Here is a 20,808-nt window from a genome sequence, read left to right on the forward strand (position 1 = left end):
AATACTAATATTTAAAGGAATCACTATCGCCTTCCTAACTGAAAATCAGCTCGTACGATCTTTGTGTAGAGGTTAAATTTGTTTGCCTTGACTGTCCGATAATTTTGTAAAAACTTAGCTGCTTTTACACAAAGACTTACTTCACTGCATAGAGAAATATGGCGCTTTTATATAACTTGAGAGGAAACTGAACTGACATTAACCGAACAATATAACCCCGCAGTTTTCGAACTTCCATCACATCTCTGGTTCCTGAAACATCAATTGATACACTTATTTATACTAGTATGCTCGCGAGGACTTTTCACGGATAATCTATAATCCATCGATGTGATTCACTGGGATCCCGACCCGGGCGTCTATTCATTTTACTAGCAAGCATGATCAAAATACAATGCCATATGAAAAATTGCGTTCATTGCAAATGCATCATTCAATTCGCCAAACGATTACAAAATCAAAATTTACCTCAAAAAAAATTTAGAAGAAAACTCAGAAAGCAATTTAGATCACACAAAATGAAGAAATCAATCGTGCTACGAAAAAATTGCATAATTAAAGCAGCTACAAGTATTGCTTGAAACTTCGATCGAAAGCAATTAATTGCTATAGTAAACAAAACCGGCTTATGTCGTACGAATTGCTCTCGAGCGACTGGTTAGGGCTCTATTTTATTGTAGCTTGCTTCAATTGGGGTGGGGGTGGTCTATGGGGTGGGGTGACAGCGACAAAATGCGTTTCAAACTTTTAGACATTTCGAACATTTAATCCAACCAGTGATTTAACAAAAACTTTAAGCGCCCAAAACCGTCTTACATATACATTAGATGCCAGTAATTAAAGAAACCTCTCCTTGCAATCACTCTTAAATAATTTAAACATAGCCGGCAGAAAAACATCAAAAATTGCAGAAAAACTGCTTCTAAAAGCCGCACGTGAACAAAAAAATTTCGCTCGCTTAGAGAAAATTTTTTCACACATCAATTTTTCGCTCTCTCAAAAACAGCGGTATGAACAAAAACAACTCTCTTTTCGCTTTGCTCTTCACATTTTTTCCGCACCAAAAGCACTCCAAATTTTTTCACGCGTTTCATTTCCCGCTTCAAAAATCACTCCAATAAAATTGATTAAAAAAAAGGAGTCCAATACTTCTCTTCGAGTCGTAAAAAAGACAGCGCCCCAATACAATTCAAATTCTTTGAATTAAAAAAAAATAAAGGAGCGCTATAATAGCCGCCTAGAATTGAGGACGCGGCAATTAAAAACAAACCATTTTGATACCAAATTCCTTCAACTGATCGATCCCTTTCTGGTCTAATTTGGGCACAGTTCTCTCCATAGGTGCAAAGTAGTAATCCCCGAACAGGTATCGCTCCGTATCATATCTGGCATCCTCTTTATCCTCATCTGTCATGTCCAAATAAACGGTCAATTTACAAGCCGAATGGTCGTCCGATGCCGATTCGAAGTCAGGTTCTTGCTTAATTGGTCCGTTGTATCTCTTCATAAACCCGAACCTTGACACCCTGTACTCGCGAGGGATATTTATTACCTGCTCAGCCATTAGAATAGCTTGACTCTGCATGTTTCGCATAGTTAGTGAAAACTCATTTGTGAAGGAGCACAGTCCGCCTTTAATTGCCTAAAGAAAGTTCTTTGTGAAATAAATCATCAACGAATAAAAAACGGAAATTAATTTGTTTGACATTTCTCTAATGTTGAACTAACTGGTCCAAGCACAGGTATAATTAGATGGTACTGAAATTTCATTTAATACACGACAGTAACAACCATCAGCGTCTTACCGCTGACAAGCCGCCGTAATTCAGTTTTTTAATCAACAGCTGAAAGGTAAATATTCTATTTGGGCGACCAGACGTTCACTATTGTTGAACGATGAGAGCAACAAAGGGAACAATGAGTCCTCTCTAGCAAATCCTCCTAATTCACTTTAAGTAAAAGAGAAAAAAAATTCTTCATTTGCATTTTTTGATGAACTTTTCAAGCTCCGCTCCCCTTTCATTCCCCCTTATGATAAATATGATTCAGACGAACTAATTCATTACATTCAAAATTCGCCGAATTTCTTAGCAGTTTCTTCAAAATCATTTTTTTCAATTTCCGAATCCAATGATTACGCATTAAATGGGCACAGTTGTTTCTCCCTCGAGTTGCTAGACGGGGATGAAACTATTATCAGCCACGCGCTTTTCTTGAGAGAGCACCTCACTTTTAAGCTGGGGGCAATTAACGATGTTGGAGGGCGAGTTTTGTGTGCACATGTCTGAGGAGTTTTGACTAACCTGTTTCTGCGAATATGCGTTGATGTACTGCTTCTTGATCCAGATTCTCATCACTGGATCGCCCATCAGACTAACGTGATATGCAATTGGATCAACAATGAAGTCGGACATCTTTTTACGATTCAACTCATTTTCTTCCTCTTCCATCAATTTATCCTTCTCATTTTTCTTTTCAGTATTTTGGGAACAATTTTCAGTTTCATAATTGTCATTTTCGTTATTACTGTTCATATCATTTGGATCGTTAAGACATGGTGACTCTAAGTCCACTGCAAAGTGGACATTGTAATTCGGATCTTGTTCCACAAGAGCAGGCCAAGCGGGGCGATTTCCAAACCGCACCAAGACTAGCGACCCTGTAAATAACGCTGCATTCGCAAAAATTGTTATCAATTTAGGTTCCTGTTTTACGCTAGCAGTTGCAACCTCGAGTCCCAATTAGACAAATGCAATATCTCTCAATAACCTGAAGGTGTGAAAAAATGCACAGCACAAGATTTTACGGGCACCTTTTAAGTGGCGACTAAATTTGGGATCGAGAAAGCTCAACACAAAGCCATGCTCAAATTTCAGAGAATTTAAATGTGAGTAATGCGGACATACTTAAATATAATTGGCACTCTAATTCAAAAAACCAGGTCATAAGATAGGTCAAATCTGTCACGCAGACATTTTGCAAAATTATACACAACTACAAAAACTTCAAGAAAAACTCAAAAAACCAGAAATAAATAGGACAGCAAGATTGCTTACCCACGGGATATTTGTCATTGACACTTAAAGTCTGGCCGCCGCTTTCGAAAGAACAAAAATTCTCTGATACCTCCGAATTCCCTGCATTAGTTTCCGAAGTTAGCAAACTCTCGGGTGACATTGGATGACCTTCCACAGTTCTTGAAACTGCCTGCAACTCAATTTCATCATTTTTTCGGGGTTCAATAGTTGGTCTCTCTACAAACTTGGCGTCAACTCTGGACAAACATAAAAGAATACGGCAAGAATAAAAAATAATTACAAGTTAGACAAATTGAACTTAAACTAAGCGGACCTCATTCGACTAAAGTAACAAAAATTGGAAATAGAAACTGATTCCGGAATCTTAGGAAACCGTTTTAAGTTGCCTTGAGGGCAACACAAGAAGCGTAGTTTGAATCATTCTCACTCAAAACGTAGTCAAACTTGCCAAACAGACAAATTGCGACAAAAAGGTCAAAAGCAATCGGAATAGTTGTTTTAACTGGTGGAGTGAACGAATAACTCTTACGAATGCAAGGAGGTTGTTTCACAGCTATCTGTCACAGTCCGATTTTGGCAAACGAAATCCCCGTCGCAACAATTCCATTCATCGGGTAATGTGGAAACATCTAAAGAGAAAAAGAATCAAATAAGGATTCCTAACCAACTTACGTAAAAAAGAATAACTCTCAAAAAAGACTGGGCAGGCAAAAATTATCCGAATTAAGCGGTAGGGATTTCAAAAAGTTTGAAATGAAATTCATTATTATTTGACACCGACTAGCACGCGCAAATAAATATTGGCCTAAAATGTTAAAATTCCGAGTAATAAATCAGGAAACTAAATCAACTGATGGATTCCATATTCCTTAGTGAAAAACTATTTATCATCAAAAACGTTCAAATCGCAAGCTCACATGGTCAATCATCTGCTTTCAATAGCCTTCTACCAACGAAGTCCAATTCCGTCATCTTTTGTGAATGTACCGAAGGAAAAACTAACCTTTATCGTTTGAATTGCATGCCTATCTTGTCGATGCCTTGTTCTTTGGTGCTAAGGTCTGCCAAGCGAAGTTTAGTTAAGCGTCGTTTAATATGCCTCCCAAGCACAATGAGCTGGCACTGTGCGCGAATTAAACAAAACTACTGGGTAAACAACCCGGCAAAAAACAAATTACGAAATGCCCCTCCCCAATAATGGGTGAATTGCTGGTCCCAGCACTCCGTCTTCAAAAAGCATTTCGTACTGTTCAAATCTATCCATAAAACAAAAATACACACAAACAACAGCTGAGAACAACGTAAAACAAGACAGACAGCACTAGAACAAACAACTAATGGCGAGAGTAGATGAGTCAAATTAACAGCCTCCCTTCTTCAACAACCCCAATTGAAGCATCAACAATTTCGCGCCGCCTAAGCGTAATTGAGCCTCGAATGCAGAGGATGGAACTCCTCAGGAGAGCGAAGCCATTTTTGTCTTTAGATATGATATGATGTCAGCGTAGCTGTCCTCCTTTAGCGCAGAGACCTTCGGTGCCAGTTCTTCCAGCCCTTTTGAAGCTGATGGCCCCAGCTCCACCAGTGAATGCGAAGACAAGTGGATAAAATGTTGCTTTCTGAAAATTAAGTTTTGATCATATTTGTTCTTTTGAACAGATTCGTGACAATGTAGGCTTCGCTACTGCCTTCAGGGCAAATTTCTGCTAGCGGATTGAAAATTTTTACATCAAAGTATGTTTTGTTAAACCTGTATTCCCAAAGTCCGTTAGCCTTGATATCTAATCTTGCATTATCAGTTATCGTTGATTTACGAGCAACAATTTCCCTTGCAACCGCTGATGATGAGGTTCGATCTCGAAATCATGACAGAAATCACTTGAGAAATTCGCAAAAGAATCGAAAAGTTCATTATGTCTCATGTGGGTGTATTCTCCTTTCGGACAGTGCAAGGCATGTGTCAAAGTTAAGTTTCCATTGCATGCGCATTATAATGGCATCTTTAGTGGGTTCCAACCATGGCGAAGGGCAATGCCATTGCTCAACTCACTTTTCGTCAGGTTGGATTGATATAGCTGCAATGGCATAGCGTTGAACCTGCTTAATGCTCTTTTTTCATTAGCTAAGTCAAGTGAGCGAGCATCGTTCTTATTCATTCCACTCTTAACTATCGTCTTTTTTGATTTGATATCAAGCTCTTCTTTTTTAAATTCATGTTCGATTTGTTGTTGCTTTGTTTCGACTTCGGGCAGATATAGAGATAAGGGACTTGAAAGTTGAACTAATCGTTCGTATTCTTTAAAACGGTCTACGAGCTTAAGAATATTCAGGCCACCCTTGCTAATCGGCAACAAAAAGTTACTGCGGTATTTTCGATCGTAGACGCGATTCTTTAATAGATTAGGTAATAGCTCATCATTGATTGATTTCTCAAATAACTCTGACAGGTCTTCAGGTACGAACTAATGTCAATTTATGCTGAACCGCTGAAGTGAACGATTTATAAATATTTAGAGGTGAAACATTGGCATGAAAGGCCAGCTTTTTTAACAATTCCTGTCGTTTTAGTGACCTCTCTACAAATTTATTGTCATTCTACAGAGTACTCCCCGTTAACTATTACAACTTCATCCTTAACAAAAATTTGCTAAGATGTTCTTTGGTAATAACATCGCACTTGGTAAGATGGTAACCAAAAACAGGATCATGTTTTTTCATTGAGTCAAATTTTTTGGGTTATCAAGAGAGCCGACAACGTCACCATCGTCCGCATACTACTACTGAGCTGTAAAGCAATCGTCATGAAGTTCGATTAGATGGATACTGGCAATTCCATACATCGACATTGCATGGGGTTAACCTTGTGTTGTATCTTCTTGAGAGAGTAGTGTTTGTCAAAAAACAAATTTGACGGTTCACGATTACAATTGGAGAAGAGCAGAACTTCTCAATGTTTCTTAAGGCACGATTACCGTTAAGAATATTGAAAGCGTTTTTCGCGTCAATAAGCAAGATCGCTTCCGGATCTGTACTATTGAGACTATTGAAAGCAGCTCTCAATGAATGAATGGCATGTTCAATTCCTCCCTTTTAACCCATACATAGTTGTTGATCACCACCTAATATCTTAAGGTCTATTTTAACACACTTGACAATTAATAGTTTTGCAATAGAACGTCCACAATTCTTATCGTTCGTACACCGGGGCATTTATCAACTGACATGAATTATACGGATGAAGAAATTTTTTTTCTCGTTGGGGACAGTTTTTCTTTGAAGTTCCACAAAAAAACTTTTCAAACCTGAAGAATTTAAATTTCCGACAAAACAACTTTACCGGGTCTTAAGTTCATATTAACCAAACGTGCTAATCAATTAGAAAAAACTTGTGCAGGTCGGCGTTGTTTTGTACCGTAAACGTTGTACGGTGTTAAAACTCCTGTTAATGTTTTCTTTTGGACTTTTGATTTATACTTTGGGAGTAAATAACTTCGGTGCTATACTTAACTTTTTTATGTTTAACTTTTCCCCGTAAGGTCGAAATGTGAAGATTAACTTGTTTGAATTGATTTACATTGCTTAATGTTCATAAAAGTTTAGTTTGAAAAGAATAAGTAAATTAATTATTTGATTTCACACACGTTATTGTGGTTGCAATCATCGTTATAATTTTTGGCTGAGGCTGAATATTGTCATTTATTTCAAACTGGTAATTGTAGCAGAGAGAATCTAACGATCGTTCGTAATAAATTAAATATACCTGTATTGATATTTAGTGTCCTCCAAGCAAAGCATTTGTTGCATTGTATATCGATTCCATCGAGAATCAACTCAGCCTTAACTCTGGGGCGCCTTATATTTTTCTTCGTAGCTTGCTTCATTTTCCGTGCAATGAGTTCCTCCTTGCACTTTCGGTAATAGTCTGCCCGTTTCTTCATATAATTGTCGATTTCCTTCTGCCGCTCAGCTAACGGCAACGATATATCAGGAGCTACCATAAAAATTATTCAAATTACTTAAATGGAAAACATGAAAAATCCACAATTTTTTTCGAAAAATAGTTCCGACTTTCTCAATAAGGATCAACAGTTGTGCAGCGGATATTTGATCGTTGCGTAACCGCCTCAAGGTACAAACATAAACCAAGATGTAAATTTTCTAGACTTGCATCAAAACTTCTAATATGGGATTCCTACGAGGCGGAAAAAAGCTCTTTCTCAAAACCATATATCCGACTACAAAGGACTTGTGATGAGCCCACTATACTGGAACAGATTCCAAACTGTTCGCTAAGTTTGATTTACTTAGAAGAGATTTGGGCGTTGATGTACTCACCACAGCAGGAAACAAATTTGACCATTGTCTCTAATTGGTTGGTTTCTTGATTAAGATGACTGAAACCCAGCAGCTTGCTCTCCGCTAGACTTACGAACTAAATAAAATCGAAGTTAAGCGGTAATTGAGATTTTAAGAGGGGGTACATTAGGAAGCGTCCCCCATAAAAAGCTAGACAGTCAACTTAGGGATGGCCAGTCAACACCTGAGCATAAATATGAACACCGATAACCACCAGCAACATAAAAGCTAATAGAGCCACAAAACGACGTGGCTATTTTCAAAAACACGTTGTCATTTCAAAAATTCGTTGTTATTTTAACTCATTTCGTAGAATTCAATAGACAGAATTGAATTCTACGAATTAGTTCGGAATAGTTCCTAGAATTTTTTTACGGAATAGTTCCTAGAATTGTTTTAAGTGTGGTCTCAGACAAATGTAAATACATATTCATTTTATCTTTTAACAATTTGTAAAAATTTTAACCTGACGATGAACGTAAAGTTCGAAAACGTTTGTTTTAAATATCGAAAGTAATTTTAATTTGACAAATCGGTTTCTTTCACATCAATGGACAGAGTCAATGACAAGTTTAAATAATTTCAATCGATTTTTAAATCACTTTTAAGTACACCCGACCATGAACGCAATGTTCAGAAACGCAATGACATAGCTAATAAACTTTTTTGAATCAATGTGGCTCGAAATTACTGAACCTCTGAAAGATGAATGTTTGGTGAATATTTCGTACAATCCGAGTAAAAACCTTTCCGATTTTTTCTTGAACGAGTTGAGTGCTGAAATATGCATGTTCCTTTACAGACAATTTTCTTCTATTTGGTGAGAACATAGAACAATTCAATAAGAGAAAGAATTACTTGATAACTTTACATCCGGTCTGCCACTTAACCCAACAAATGTGGACACTCCCAATGGCACAAGCAAAACTAATCAAATCTTATCGATCACTAACTCATGACAAAAAATCAAATTGTAGAATGGAAAATTTGTTTGCCGCCCATAGAGGTTTACCACAACATCACATTTTATCAGAGTAATTTAGAAATGATAGGCTGGAACGAAGATAGCTATTTTTTAGAAACATGAAATTTTTCACGGGTTAGAAATTCAACAGAGGTTTGGCATTTTGCGAACTGGCGATCTATGTATCAAAGGTAAAATTGTGATGAAATCTTTACAAAATTTAATGAAACTTTTCAAATTATACTTGATCAACATGCACCCATACAGATCTGTGATTCTTCAATAAAACAAAACAAAAAACGTGATGAACCATGGATATTCATGGAACTCAAAAAATGATCGCAGAAGAACATTATTCTTACAATCAATACAAATTTTCTCAAAACTACGATGTTTTCGAAGTGTTCAAAAAATGCCGTAACCTAGTGAACCGAAAACAACTAGATGCACCTCACAAATATTTTGTTGATTTTATTATGCACTGTGAAGCATCGCAGCAGAAAAGGAATTTAATCAATAAAAGATAAAAAACAACAAACTGGTTATTGATGTGTCTGAAATTGAAACAGACGGAGCCAAGGCCATTGACAAAGAAGCAATTTGCGATGCATTTATGAAATCGTTTGCGGAAATGGGCAAATACTCTGATGATATCGTTCTCTCAATAACCATAATTTGGACCACTGTTCTCAAATTTTCGATTTTAAAGTATTGACTATAAAAAAAATCTACAAAGCCATTGACAGTTGAGAAATCAGTAACTCACCGGGTCCGAAGTTTGTCTATACGTGGACTCTAAGGGCGATGAAACACGCAATTGGTACTCATCTGAAATTTATTTCTAATGAATGTATTTAAAACAGTGTCTTTCCAACTATTCTAAAACATGCCTGTGACACAACAAATCACAAAAAAGGATCAACAACACAAGTGGGCAACTATCGAACAATTTCGGTCACACCAATTTTTGCTAAATTTTTCAGAGGTTTCTTCTTTTCTAATTGATTGATCACATTAAAAAAACAATCTGTTGAATAAAGAGCAATTTGTATTCCAAAACAAAACATTTTCTACAGATGCAGTACTGTTTTTCACTGAAAGAGTACCAAAAAACCATGAAAATAGGCAAAACAGTGCAGCAATATTTTTAACCTTGAAAAAGCATTCAATTCAATATTTGGCACAAAATATTTCATAAAAAAGCAGATTGCTACAACTTCTCTGAGCCTGCAGTTAATTTATTGAAATCTGTACTCGCACAAACATCACAATGCGTCAAAATAGGCACCGAGATCTCAGAACACATTTTTGTTAATCAAGGCGTACCGCAAGGCACAGTTTTAGGAATCCTACTTTTTTTCATACGATAACGTTTTTTTCAGCTTGTTCAATTTGCAGACGACACTAGTATTTTATTTCAAAATGAACCAAGAGGAACAATTGCAACAAAAATTTAAAATCTTTTATTGAAGACGGACAGTTACTTGAAGGAAAATCAACTTCTTTGAAAGCTGATAAAACAGAACTGCTTCATTTTTCTACCAGAAACAAATTAGAATTATAATTTTGATTATTTCAAAAGATATTACTGATTATTCTGAAGGCATTTAAACTTTAACCTTTTGGTTATATTATTAACTTAAATAATTGAAAAAAAAGAAACTTTCGCATTTAAAATCAATTAAATTTTAAATGGACAATTCCTTCAGAACATTGAGTCTTTTTAGTTTCAGAATGAAATTTTTAAGAAAGAGAGTGCCATTCAAAGAAATGGAGTAAAATAGTAAAAGGAATGAAAAACAGCAAAAAACTTACAAAACTGGAATTTAAATGAGAAAATTTTCATTTCAGTCATATTTTGAATTTTGCATATATGGAATCGTGAAAAACTCAATTTCGTTGTAAACAATCCTACCTTTAGTTGTTTAAACTTCCTAACCTGATGATGCTAGTTATAGCGAAAACGTTTGTTTTAATTAATTAATCATTACTGACTTAATCCTTTTAGCAAAAAATTTCACGATGCTTATTCCAAGCGGAATTTTGTGCCCCATTTTGAAATTATAGTTTTGCCATTGATTCAGCATATTATTAAACAAGAGCATAGATCAGTTTTAGAAAAGTGGTCCACAAAGAAGACACCATTAAAGTTCGATAAAATTTTTTTTGCTGAAACTACAGCCTTGTGATCTCAACTTTTGCTATATTAGAGACAGTGTTTTTACTGCCCCTTTCACTCTTCCATTTCTGCTGAGTTGACTTTCGGCACCGGTTTGTCATCTTCACAGCTGCAATCAATCTCCCAGGAACAGAGACTACACACCAAATCGTCTTTGTGAAAGAAATTCCATTACAATTTTGAGAAACAATTTTCGTCTATTTAATCGAATCTTAATTCTCCTATTTTTAGTTATAAGTATGTTAAGTAAGTAACCGATTCTTTTCCAAAAATGTCCATCATTTTTTAAGTTTTGGATTTGGTATCATTATTTGCTCGTTTACCTTTGAGCACGCTCTTTTGATTTGGTTTCGGTTTTTTTGCGAACCACATAGGTCCAGCAGAGCTTATCATAGGTATGAAATGTCCAATTTGTGCATATAAATTAGTCATTTGACCGCTAAAGATGACACATGCCTTGAATAAGTATAAGGTGTTCAAACTTTTGCAAATATTTTATGAGCCTTTTGTTTCCATGACAGCTTTGCGGCCATGATTATGCCTAGATCTTAGTATTCTCTTTTATTCGGAAGAACTTTTGACCTTAGAGTAATATTTTGATGATGATTTCCACACTTTTTTGACTGGGAGAAAATTTCATTTACTTTCTTTCACCTTCTTTTTGTTTTTTTAGCACCGCATTTCAATGTTTAAGAAGTCTTTTTGATTTGAAAGTGTTTTAAAAGGTTATTGTTTAAGATCACCTACATAACTGAATTCTGCTTTGCTTTTTTGCATTTTTGTCGGTAGATTGTTCAGGTAGATATTAAATAGCAGAAGTCAAAGCAGTGAGCCTTGAAGAACGCCAGTTTTACAGGCAGCGTTTCAGAAATAGTATTTTTCTCTTTGATATACTGATTGCGATCTGATAAGTGAATTAGAATTGGTTCCAAAAAATTCCCTCAAACGACCAACCCTCCATTTTTTTGGAGCAACAGATCATGAAGCACGCTATCAAAAACGATTTGAGTGCTGAAGTATCTAATGCATATTCCTTATGAGACAATCTTCTTCTATTTGGTGAGAACATAGACCAATTCAATAAGAAAAAGAATTACTTGATAACTTTACATCCGGTCTGGCACTTAACCAACAAATGTGGAAACTACCATTGGCACGAGCAAAACTATTCAAATCTTACCGGTCACTGCCTCATCACAAAAAATCAAATTGTAGAATGAGAAGTTTGTTTGCAGCCCATTGAGGTTTACCACAACATCATATTTTATCAGAGTAAATTAGAAACTATAGGGAGGAACGAAGATAGATAATTTTTAGAAACATGAAGTTTTTCAAGGGTTAAACATTCAACAGAGGTTAGGCGTTATGCGAACTGGCGACCTATGTATCAACAGGAAAATCGTGATGAAATCTTCACAAAATTTAATGAAATTTTTCAACGTGCAACTATACGGATCTGTGATTCTTGAATAAAACAAAACAAAAAACGTGATAAACCATGGATATTAAAGGAACTCAAAAAGATTAATAGCAGAAAAACCTTATTTGCACAATCAATACAAATTTTCTCAACGATGTTTTCAAAAAGTTCAAAAAATGCCGGTAACTTAGTGAGCCGAAAACCACAAGATGCACCTCACAAATATTATGTAGATTTTTTTAAGCCATGTGAAGCATCGAAGCGGAAATGGAATTTAATCAATAAAAAATAGAAAACCACAAACTAGGTATAAATGGGTCTGAAATTGAAACAGACGGAGCCAAGACCGTTGACAAAGAAGCAATCTGCAATGCATTAATTAAATCTTTTGCGGAAATGGGCAAATATTCTTGTGATTTTGTTCCTCTCAATATCCATAAGTTGGACCACTATTCTGAAAATTTCAATTTTAGAGTATTGACTATAAAAAAAATCTACAAAACTATTGCAGTTTAGAAAACAGTAAATCACCGGGCCCTAAATTTTTCCATGCGTGGGATTTAAAGGTGACCAAATACGCAATTGGCGTTCATTTGCAATTTATTTTTAATGCATGTATTCAAAACTGTGTCTTTCCAACTATTCTAGAACATGCCTGTGACACAACAAATCACAAAAAAGGATCAACAACACAAGTGGGCAGCTATCGAACAATTTCGGTCACACCAATTTTTGCTAAATTTTTTTGGGAGCTTCTCCTTTTCCAATTGATTGATCACATTAAAAAAACAATCTGTTGAATAAAGAGCAAATGGGATTCAAAAACAAAAAATTTCAACAGATGCAGTATTGTTTTTTCACTGAGACAGTAATAAAAAATCATGAAAAGTTGAAAAAACCTTGCAGCAACTTTATTAGACCTTGCGAAAGCAATCAATTCAATTTTGCACAAAATATTTCTTAGAAAGCAGAGTGCTTCAGTTCTCTGAGCCTGAATTTAATTTTCTGAAATCTGTTCTCACAGAAAACTCACAATGCGTCAAAATAGGCACAGAGGTCTCAGATCACATTTTCGTTAATCATGGAGTACCGCAAGGCACAAAATTGGGACCCCTAATTTTTTTTATCCGTTAACGATTTTTTGAGCTTGTTCAATTTGCAGACGATACTAGTATTTTATGTCGAATTGGACCAAGAAAAACAATTGCAACAATAATTGAAAATATGTTATTGAAGACGGACAGTAACTTGAAGCAAAATCAACTCAATTTGAATGCTGATAAAACAGAACTGCTTTCCTCTTCTACCGGGGACGAATTAGAACCAAAATTTAGCTTTTTACGGAAATATTAAAAAAAATTGCCGAGAGTTTTTGTTATCTAAGAATACAACTTGACTCAAAATTCACTTTTGGACCACGTCTAAATGTAGTTTAAAAGAATGGCGGCCGCATTCATTCACTAAATCTGGTACGAAAAAGTATACTTTTCCAAGTAAGGCCGCAAGTTCTCAAATCATTAGTCCTCATTTGTCATTCTTTGGAGTATATTTACAAACAATGTCAGCACAAAACATGCAGCGTATAAATCGACAGATTGATTGGGGCATAAACGTGTGCTATATGCTTCGTAAATTCGATTATTGTCGTGATATTCTTCTGAAATCACATGTCCTATCATTGTTTATCATATTGAAACTCCACACAGACTTAAATCAGAAGATAGCATCAGGAACATCTAAAAATTAACAAACCGCGTACAGCTAAAACAGAGCAAACAAACAAAACAGCTGATAATAATAGCGCAAAACTGTACAAAGCAGAATAAAAGATCTTTGAAGTTGAAAAGCACACAACAAAACTCTTTTCGAAAGAACTTTAACAGAGTTTTTGCAACGTCAGCATGGAAATTTTCCAAAAAATACACATTCAGGATCGAGTCTTATTTTTATATATAGCGGAAAAACAGCTGAATGGGTAACATCAATTAGTAACCAGAAGATTAATGCATAACTTGGATTATTTCAAAAAATGTTACGATTAATTTGAAGGCATTTAAACTTTAACCTTTTGGTTATATTATTAATTTGAATAATTGAAAAAAAGAAACGTTCGCATTTAAAATCAATTAAATTTTCAATGGACAATTCCTTCGGAACATTGAGTCTTTTTAGTTTCAGAAAAAAATTTTTAAGAAAGAGAGTGCCATTCAAAGAAATGGAGTAAAATAGTAAAAGGAATGAAAAACAGCAAAAAAACTTACAAAAATGGAATTTAAATGAGAAAATTTTCATTTCAGTCATATTTTGAATTTTGCATATATGGAATCGTGACAAACTCAATTTCGTTGTAAACAATTCTACCTTTAGTTGTTTAAACTTCCTAACCTGATGATGCTAGTTATAGCGAAAACGTTTGTTTTAACTAATTAAATATTACTGAGTTAATCCTTTTAGCAAAAAAATTCAGGATGCTTATACCCAGCGGAATATTGTGCCCCATATTGAAATTACAGTTTTGCCAGTTAGATTCAGCATAGCATTAAACAAGAGCATAGACCAGTTTTAGAAATGTAGTCCACAAAGAAGACACTATTAAGGTTTGATTAAAAAAATTTTGCAGAAACTACAGCCTTGTGATCTCAACTTTTGCTATATTAGAGACAGCTTTTTAACTGGGCGTCTCAACCCTTCAATTTCTGCTGAGTTGGCTTTCGGCAACAGTTTTTTTATCTTCACAGCTGCATTCAATCTTCCAGGAACACAGACTACACTCCAAATCGTCTCTGTGAAAGAAAATCCATTACAATCTTGAGAGATACTTTTTGTCTAAATAATAGCGTCTTAATTCTCCTACTTTTAGTAATAAGTATGTTAAGTAGGTAACTGACTCTTTTCGAAAATTTCCGTCATTTTTTAAGTTTTGGTCTTTGGTATCATGATTTGCTCGTTTTCTTTTGAGCACGCTCTTTTGATTTGGTTTCAGTTTTTTAGCGAACTTTGCCTGTCATAGCTTATTATAGGCGTCAAATATCAACTCATGCATTTAAATTAGTCATTTGACCGCTGAAGATGACACATGCCTTGAAGAAGTAGAAGGTGTTCAAAATTTTTGCAAATCTTTTATGAGCCTTTAGTTTCCATGACAGCTTTGCGGCCATGATTATGCCTAGATCTTAGTATTCTCTTTTATTCGGAAGAATTTTTGACCTTAGAGTAATATTTTGATGATGATTTCAACACTTTTTTGACTGGGAGAAAATTTCATTTACTTTCCTCACCTTCTTTTTGTTTTTTTAGCACCACATTTCAATGTTTAAGAAGTCTTTTTGATTTGAGAGTGTTTTAAAAGGTTATTTTTTAAGATCAGCTACATAGCTGAATTCTGCTTTGCATTTTTGCATTTTTGTCGGTAGATCGTTCAGGTAGATATTAAATAGCAGAAGTCAAAGCAGTGGGCCTTGAAGAACGCCAGTTTTACAGGCAGGGCTTCAGAAACAGTATTTTTCTCTTTGATATATTGTTTGCGATCTGATAAGTAAATTAAAATTGGTTCCAAAAAATTTCCTTAAACGCCCACCCGTCCAATTTTCTGGAGCAGCAAATCATGAAGCACGCTATCAGAAACTGTTTTTAATTAAGTTGAAATACAAAAATTTCGTTTTTTTCATGTCGTTCAATAAACAATAGTCCTAAGAACAATATTGACTGTGTAATAACAGAACTCTGTCTTCTGAAACCCTGTAGAGCCTTATCAGGTTTAGGTTTTCAAAACTTCATTACCAGTTTGCCATTGATGAGTTTTTCAATGACTTTTGACAAGTTGCAAAGCGAACTTATGGGAATGTACTGCTCAATTATAGCTCTGGTCTCATCCTTGAAGAGATATCGCCTCGTTAGTTTTCCAATATGATTGAAAGTATCCTTAGTACAAGGCTGTTTCGAAAATCAGCATTAGTATTTAGAGAGGGTGGGCAAGGTTTTCATTTCCGTGTAAACTATTCGATCGGGGCCACAAGCTTCGTTTGTTTGGAGCTTTCTCAGAATATTTTGTTTCATTAGTTGTTCAATTTCAATTTTATTGAAGCATTTTGTTTTCTTATAAGTTGTTCGCCTACCTTATTGACTTTTCAGAAATATCGTTGAAACTAAATTGCCAAAATTTTGCATTTAACTTGATCGTCATTAGTTTTTTGTTGAATATATAATATGGTTTTGGGGTACCTGTTGCGATTATGTATTGATTTTAAGTGCTTTACAAATCGGTTTTGTCTTCAATAGACGCGTTATGCAGACGTTTTTCAGTGGTCTTTAGTTTAGTCAGCTTGCTGACAGACTACTTTTTTTTGAACAGAGTTGACACATTTCTTACTTGGTGAGAAAATCTTTTTTTGACCCAAGGGGATTGATTCCATGAAAGTTTGGCTTGGGGACATTTTCATTAAAAGTTGTGCAAGACATTGATACCACTTTCTCACAAATTCATCAGCACTTATAGCAGTAGTAATTAATAGAATGTTCTTCAATGTATCTGTTTGAAACTTTCCAGTTCACCTTAATAAAAGCATATTTGTGATGTTTACAGCTCTTTCTAATTTCAAGTTACAGTTTTCAAGTTACCATAAAAAGACAGAAAAAAAGATATTAGATTTGAAAGGAGAGCTGTTCGTCTAAAAAATATGTTATCTGACTTACTTTCGTTTTTGCCATAGTGAACCGATTGCTGAGTTTTCTTTATGTTGTTTCGAACTAAAGCACCCAGTATAGTGGTATAGTCGCGGTCTCAAAATTGTATAATCGGAAAATTGAAAATGTGATCATGTATAATAAACACAACCTTCCAAGAACTTGCCAGCGCAACTTTTTTCAAAACAATGTTGATTTGATGATGACAAGTAAAAATCTTGAGCTGCCCTAAACCGAAATTTTTATTATGTTATGGCTACTTCTACAGTATACAAATAGTTTTCCAAAAGCAGTATTTGATTGAAACAACAGAACTTTCACTGAAGAAATTTTTATCTTGTTATTTTTTAATTTTATGGCAGTTTATACGTATCACTGATAACTATTATCATCGAAGAGTTTTCGACGTCTTTGCTTTTTCGATACAAATAATTCTGATATTACTGAGGGGTGGCTCATCCGTGAGAAAACTGGGGCAGTAATTTTTTTGAGTCTTTCCCATCATTCCCCCTTTAAAATTGTTTATATCTGCGTTTGATTTAGGCGACTACCTGAGTCAGCAATAACCAGTAACACTTCGAAAGGCATGCGTAATAAATTGCTGTCAGTCATCAGCTACAGAATCTTTTGATGAATGCAAAAACCGTAAAACAAAAAATCGTTTGAAATTGCAGAGGACGCCTCGGCCGGGGTGCCTGCAATTAGAGTGATAAATCTACTCATTACTACAAGAAAATAAAAAATTTTATCAAATTGAATCTTAGCAAGCAATTAAATTATATCGCTATCAGACGGAGGACGCCAATAGAGCCGAACGGGCGCGGAATAGAATGCCAAAAATGAGATTTAAAGCTGATTATATCTCATTGGTTAAAATTAAACTCATTAATTCGAAGGCAATTTTTTTTGTAAAATACATAAAAATAGCGTAACGATAGGTCTCCTCGTTTGGAGTGCAAATGCAGAACGGAGTGCAACCTGGCAGCACACCATAGATAATCAAGTGACGACATTTTAATTTGCCATGCCTTACATTTGTTGTGTTTTTATTTTAATAAATAAGATTAATTGGCCAATCAAAATTTAAGCATTCAGTGGATTCTTTTTTCCTCATTCGGCGCTGCGCCCGTTTGGCTCCAATTCCTAGCTCCCTATCAGAAAATTTGATTGGTGAAAGATAATTGTTAATATAAAAAATCTAATTTTGGCAAAAAAAAATAAAATTTATTTATGCGGTTAAATACACAACAGCACAATACAATATTTCAGATCATTCCAGCACAAATCGAAAAAAAATTTGTAGAAAAAAATTACTTTAATGAAATTGTCAGGGTTGTTTTTTTCCTTAAAATAACGAACAAAAAATCAACCAAATTTTCGTTAGATATTTGTTCATTTCTTGCTAACCAAAGTTATTGTGGTAACTTGACCCATTTTTGTACGAACTGACGTAAACCAATTTATTAAAAAGTTGGTTTTGACATATTGTCTAAATTTGAATTGTTTGAGTGATCGAGGGTTTTGATGAAGACTCAGAAAAAATAAAAGTTTTCAATAACTTTTGCTCTGACTACGTCGTACTGAAATTTGATTTTGGCTTTTATGATCTCAACTGGAAAGTTCTTGTTTGTTTTAGCAGATCTCTCGCGCTGTCATACTTTTTTGCATGGAAATCGCCCCCCAGGTAATCCGTCCATTAATGCATGTCAGACTTTTTTAGATAAATTTTGGCAAAAGAGAAAGGTAAACGTGAACATGAAAGTGATGTTAAAAGACGAATGCGCGGGTTGAGAGGAATTTGCTGGCTTAGTAGGTAAATTTACAGTATAGCATGTCCCGTCTTTTTAACATTTTATTCAGCTGCTTATCAGAATTCAGATTCTTGTCGGTTTAAATACCAAAATATATGAAACACATTTTGTTGTTAGAAATGCTTTTTTGTAAGAAAAAGACGCCAAATCAGAATTTTTGCTTGAAAACAAATTCAATTTTGTGTGCTTTCAAGGTAAGTTTCTTCATCTCCACCATTTCTTCTGTTTTATGTAAGACTATTTTGATTTTTCCATGTTAACTACTTTCTTTTCCACAACAGACAATCGTGTAGAAATGCCTTTTACAATGCATTTAGTTTTGGTCAAAAATTATTTACACACAGACCAAAGTCAGAGGTCCAAAAATAGTTACCTGTCGCAAAACGCAATTTACATTTTGACAATCAGGAAACCGAACCAGCAAAAATTTATTTTTTTTTCTCGGGTTGTCAAGAAATGAGGAGAACATTCCTTTCGCTAACTGTGAAAAACCATATAACTAAATTTTTTGAGAAAATTATGCCAAATGGAATTAAATCATAAAATCTCTAGATCTGCATTTGCAAGTTCCAGAAAAATAGCAACAGTCTTTTTGTTTTGATCTGAAATAGACAAAACTGTTTACAGAAGCGTAAAACTGCATCCACTGCCAACTTTTATTCTGAAATCCAAATCGCTCCCCATTAAAATCCATTAAAATTTTATGATTATCATTTAAATCTGTGTTCTGAGTCAGAAACAGGCGCTCAAAATTTTTTTCAAAAATCAAATTTATAGCAAATATCCTAGAGTTTATTCCATACAATTTTTCGCCTTTTTTTGAGAACTGGAAATTTGGTGCTACATAGGCTAGTTTCGTTTAAGTTGGCAGAATTTTCTCCTTAATGCACTTTTCTAAAAGGTAAAACTAGCTGTACTGTAAGCATATAGCCATTTTTTGTGATTTCTATGAGAGGAAGGATTAATTTAACAGGTCCCGCTGCTTTGTTATCTTTTTGTCTTTTTTCCAAACTTTACAAGGAACAAAATTAATAAAGTGGTGAATTTCAATTTTTAAAATTTTTTGATGAACTTTTCCTTTTTTCAAAATATCAATATTAAAACGAATGTTTTATAGAAAACGAAGGACAAATCTTTGGTGGCGAAACTGACAAATATGCTAACATATAGATGCTATATCTCTCTTTCTCTTTGAATCGTTTACATTCGTGAAACCATAAGATTAATTATTGTTTTACTTTGTAATGACACGTGTTCTGTAACTGTAGGGTTCATAACGTTCTTGGGGGCACAAACGGAAATGATCCCTTTATTTAAATTTCGCAGGTAGTGAGTTGGCTTGAACAACTTTTAATTAAGCACAGCTTCTTTCCTTTTTTCATTTTTTTTGTTGGTAATTTAATCACTCGAATGAATAGACGCCAGCAGAACAAGTTTATGAATTCATTTAAAAAAAAATAAAAACCTTCGCTACTCTAGGGCTTCCCTAGCTGAATTTGGAGATCGGCTAGTATCCGAAATGTATGCAATCATTCGACATATTTTTGCTGATAAAACAATTCGATTCGAAGTTAAACCCGTCAACAATATTGGTTCAGACAAAAAATATTCCGGTCTACACCAGATTAAAATTCGCTAAAGCTAGGCAAAGAACGAAACCAATTAGTACTTTTGATAAAATTTTTCATCTAATGATATAAGTACAGATGATACAGAAAGAGAATCGACGATATTGTTAAAATAAATTCACATCAATGAGAAATTCTGAATTACATTCTACATATAGTTTTTCTTATATTTATCAAAAACCTACCTCAAAAACATCAATTTGCAATTATATATCTTTTGGCAAATGGGAGGTGTGCTCATATGATGTTCCAGAACATATCTCTCATGAATGGTCCAATGAAAATGGTCCAATGGTCCAGTTCTTGGATTAAACTCAAGCGTTTTTTGAAAAAAAATTGTTAGAAGGCGGAAAAGCTTTTAGAGGTCAATTAAATTTTAAATACACATTTAAGCAGTTGCCTGATGGAATCTACGAATGTATAAACTTTTGCAAATTATAGGACAGAATTCTCAATTCTGCACTAAAGTCAGTGTGGTTCAGTCAATAATAGAAAAACTCCAGTGTATTTTCCAGAAGTGATTCTTTGAGACATTTCGAAATTCTAAACCAATTAATTTTCCTACTGAAGTCAATTATTTTGCTGGCTTACAGAGCACAGAATACAGATGCCATGGTTTTCAACTAACTGACTGGCTAGAAAAATAATCTAAAAATTCGGAAGAGGTTCCTTAAAAATTTCTCAACTGCAAACTAAAGTCAGTGTCCTAATAAGTTTCTCTTAGATCTA

At 34.6% G+C, this 20,808-nt stretch overlaps 1 protein-coding gene across 4 annotated transcripts; it reads right to left on the reverse strand.

The window, feature by feature from the left end:
- LOC142345081 (uncharacterized) lies at positions 1 to 8,533 on the reverse strand. 4 transcript variants are annotated; one of them, XM_075397176.1, is made up of 8 exons: positions 8,253 to 8,533; positions 7,374 to 7,470; positions 6,799 to 7,029; positions 3,568 to 3,667; positions 3,057 to 3,274; positions 2,304 to 2,659; positions 1,282 to 1,642; positions 1 to 252 (listed from the first exon to the last, which is right to left on the reverse strand). In XM_075397176.1, exons 2-8 carry the CDS (start codon positions 7,396 to 7,398, stop codon positions 137 to 139), a joined length of 1,407 nt encoding a protein of 468 aa, XP_075253291.1. In that variant the 5' UTR covers positions 7,399 to 7,470; positions 8,253 to 8,533; the 3' UTR covers positions 1 to 136. The 4 variants fall into 4 exon arrangements, with proteins under 4 accessions (XP_075253291.1, XP_075253298.1, XP_075253283.1 ...); XM_075397183.1 differs by having other exon boundaries at positions 8,091 to 8,533; XM_075397168.1 differs by having other exon boundaries at positions 7,374 to 8,533.
- Positions 8,534 to 20,808: the final 12,275 nt, after the last annotated feature.

The sequence above is a fragment of the Convolutriloba macropyga genome, chromosome 1 (genome assembly GCF_964194025.1).
Source record: "Convolutriloba macropyga chromosome 1, txConMacr16.3, whole genome shotgun sequence".
NCBI classification, from domain to species: domain Eukaryota; kingdom Metazoa; phylum Xenacoelomorpha; order Acoela; family Convolutidae; genus Convolutriloba; species Convolutriloba macropyga.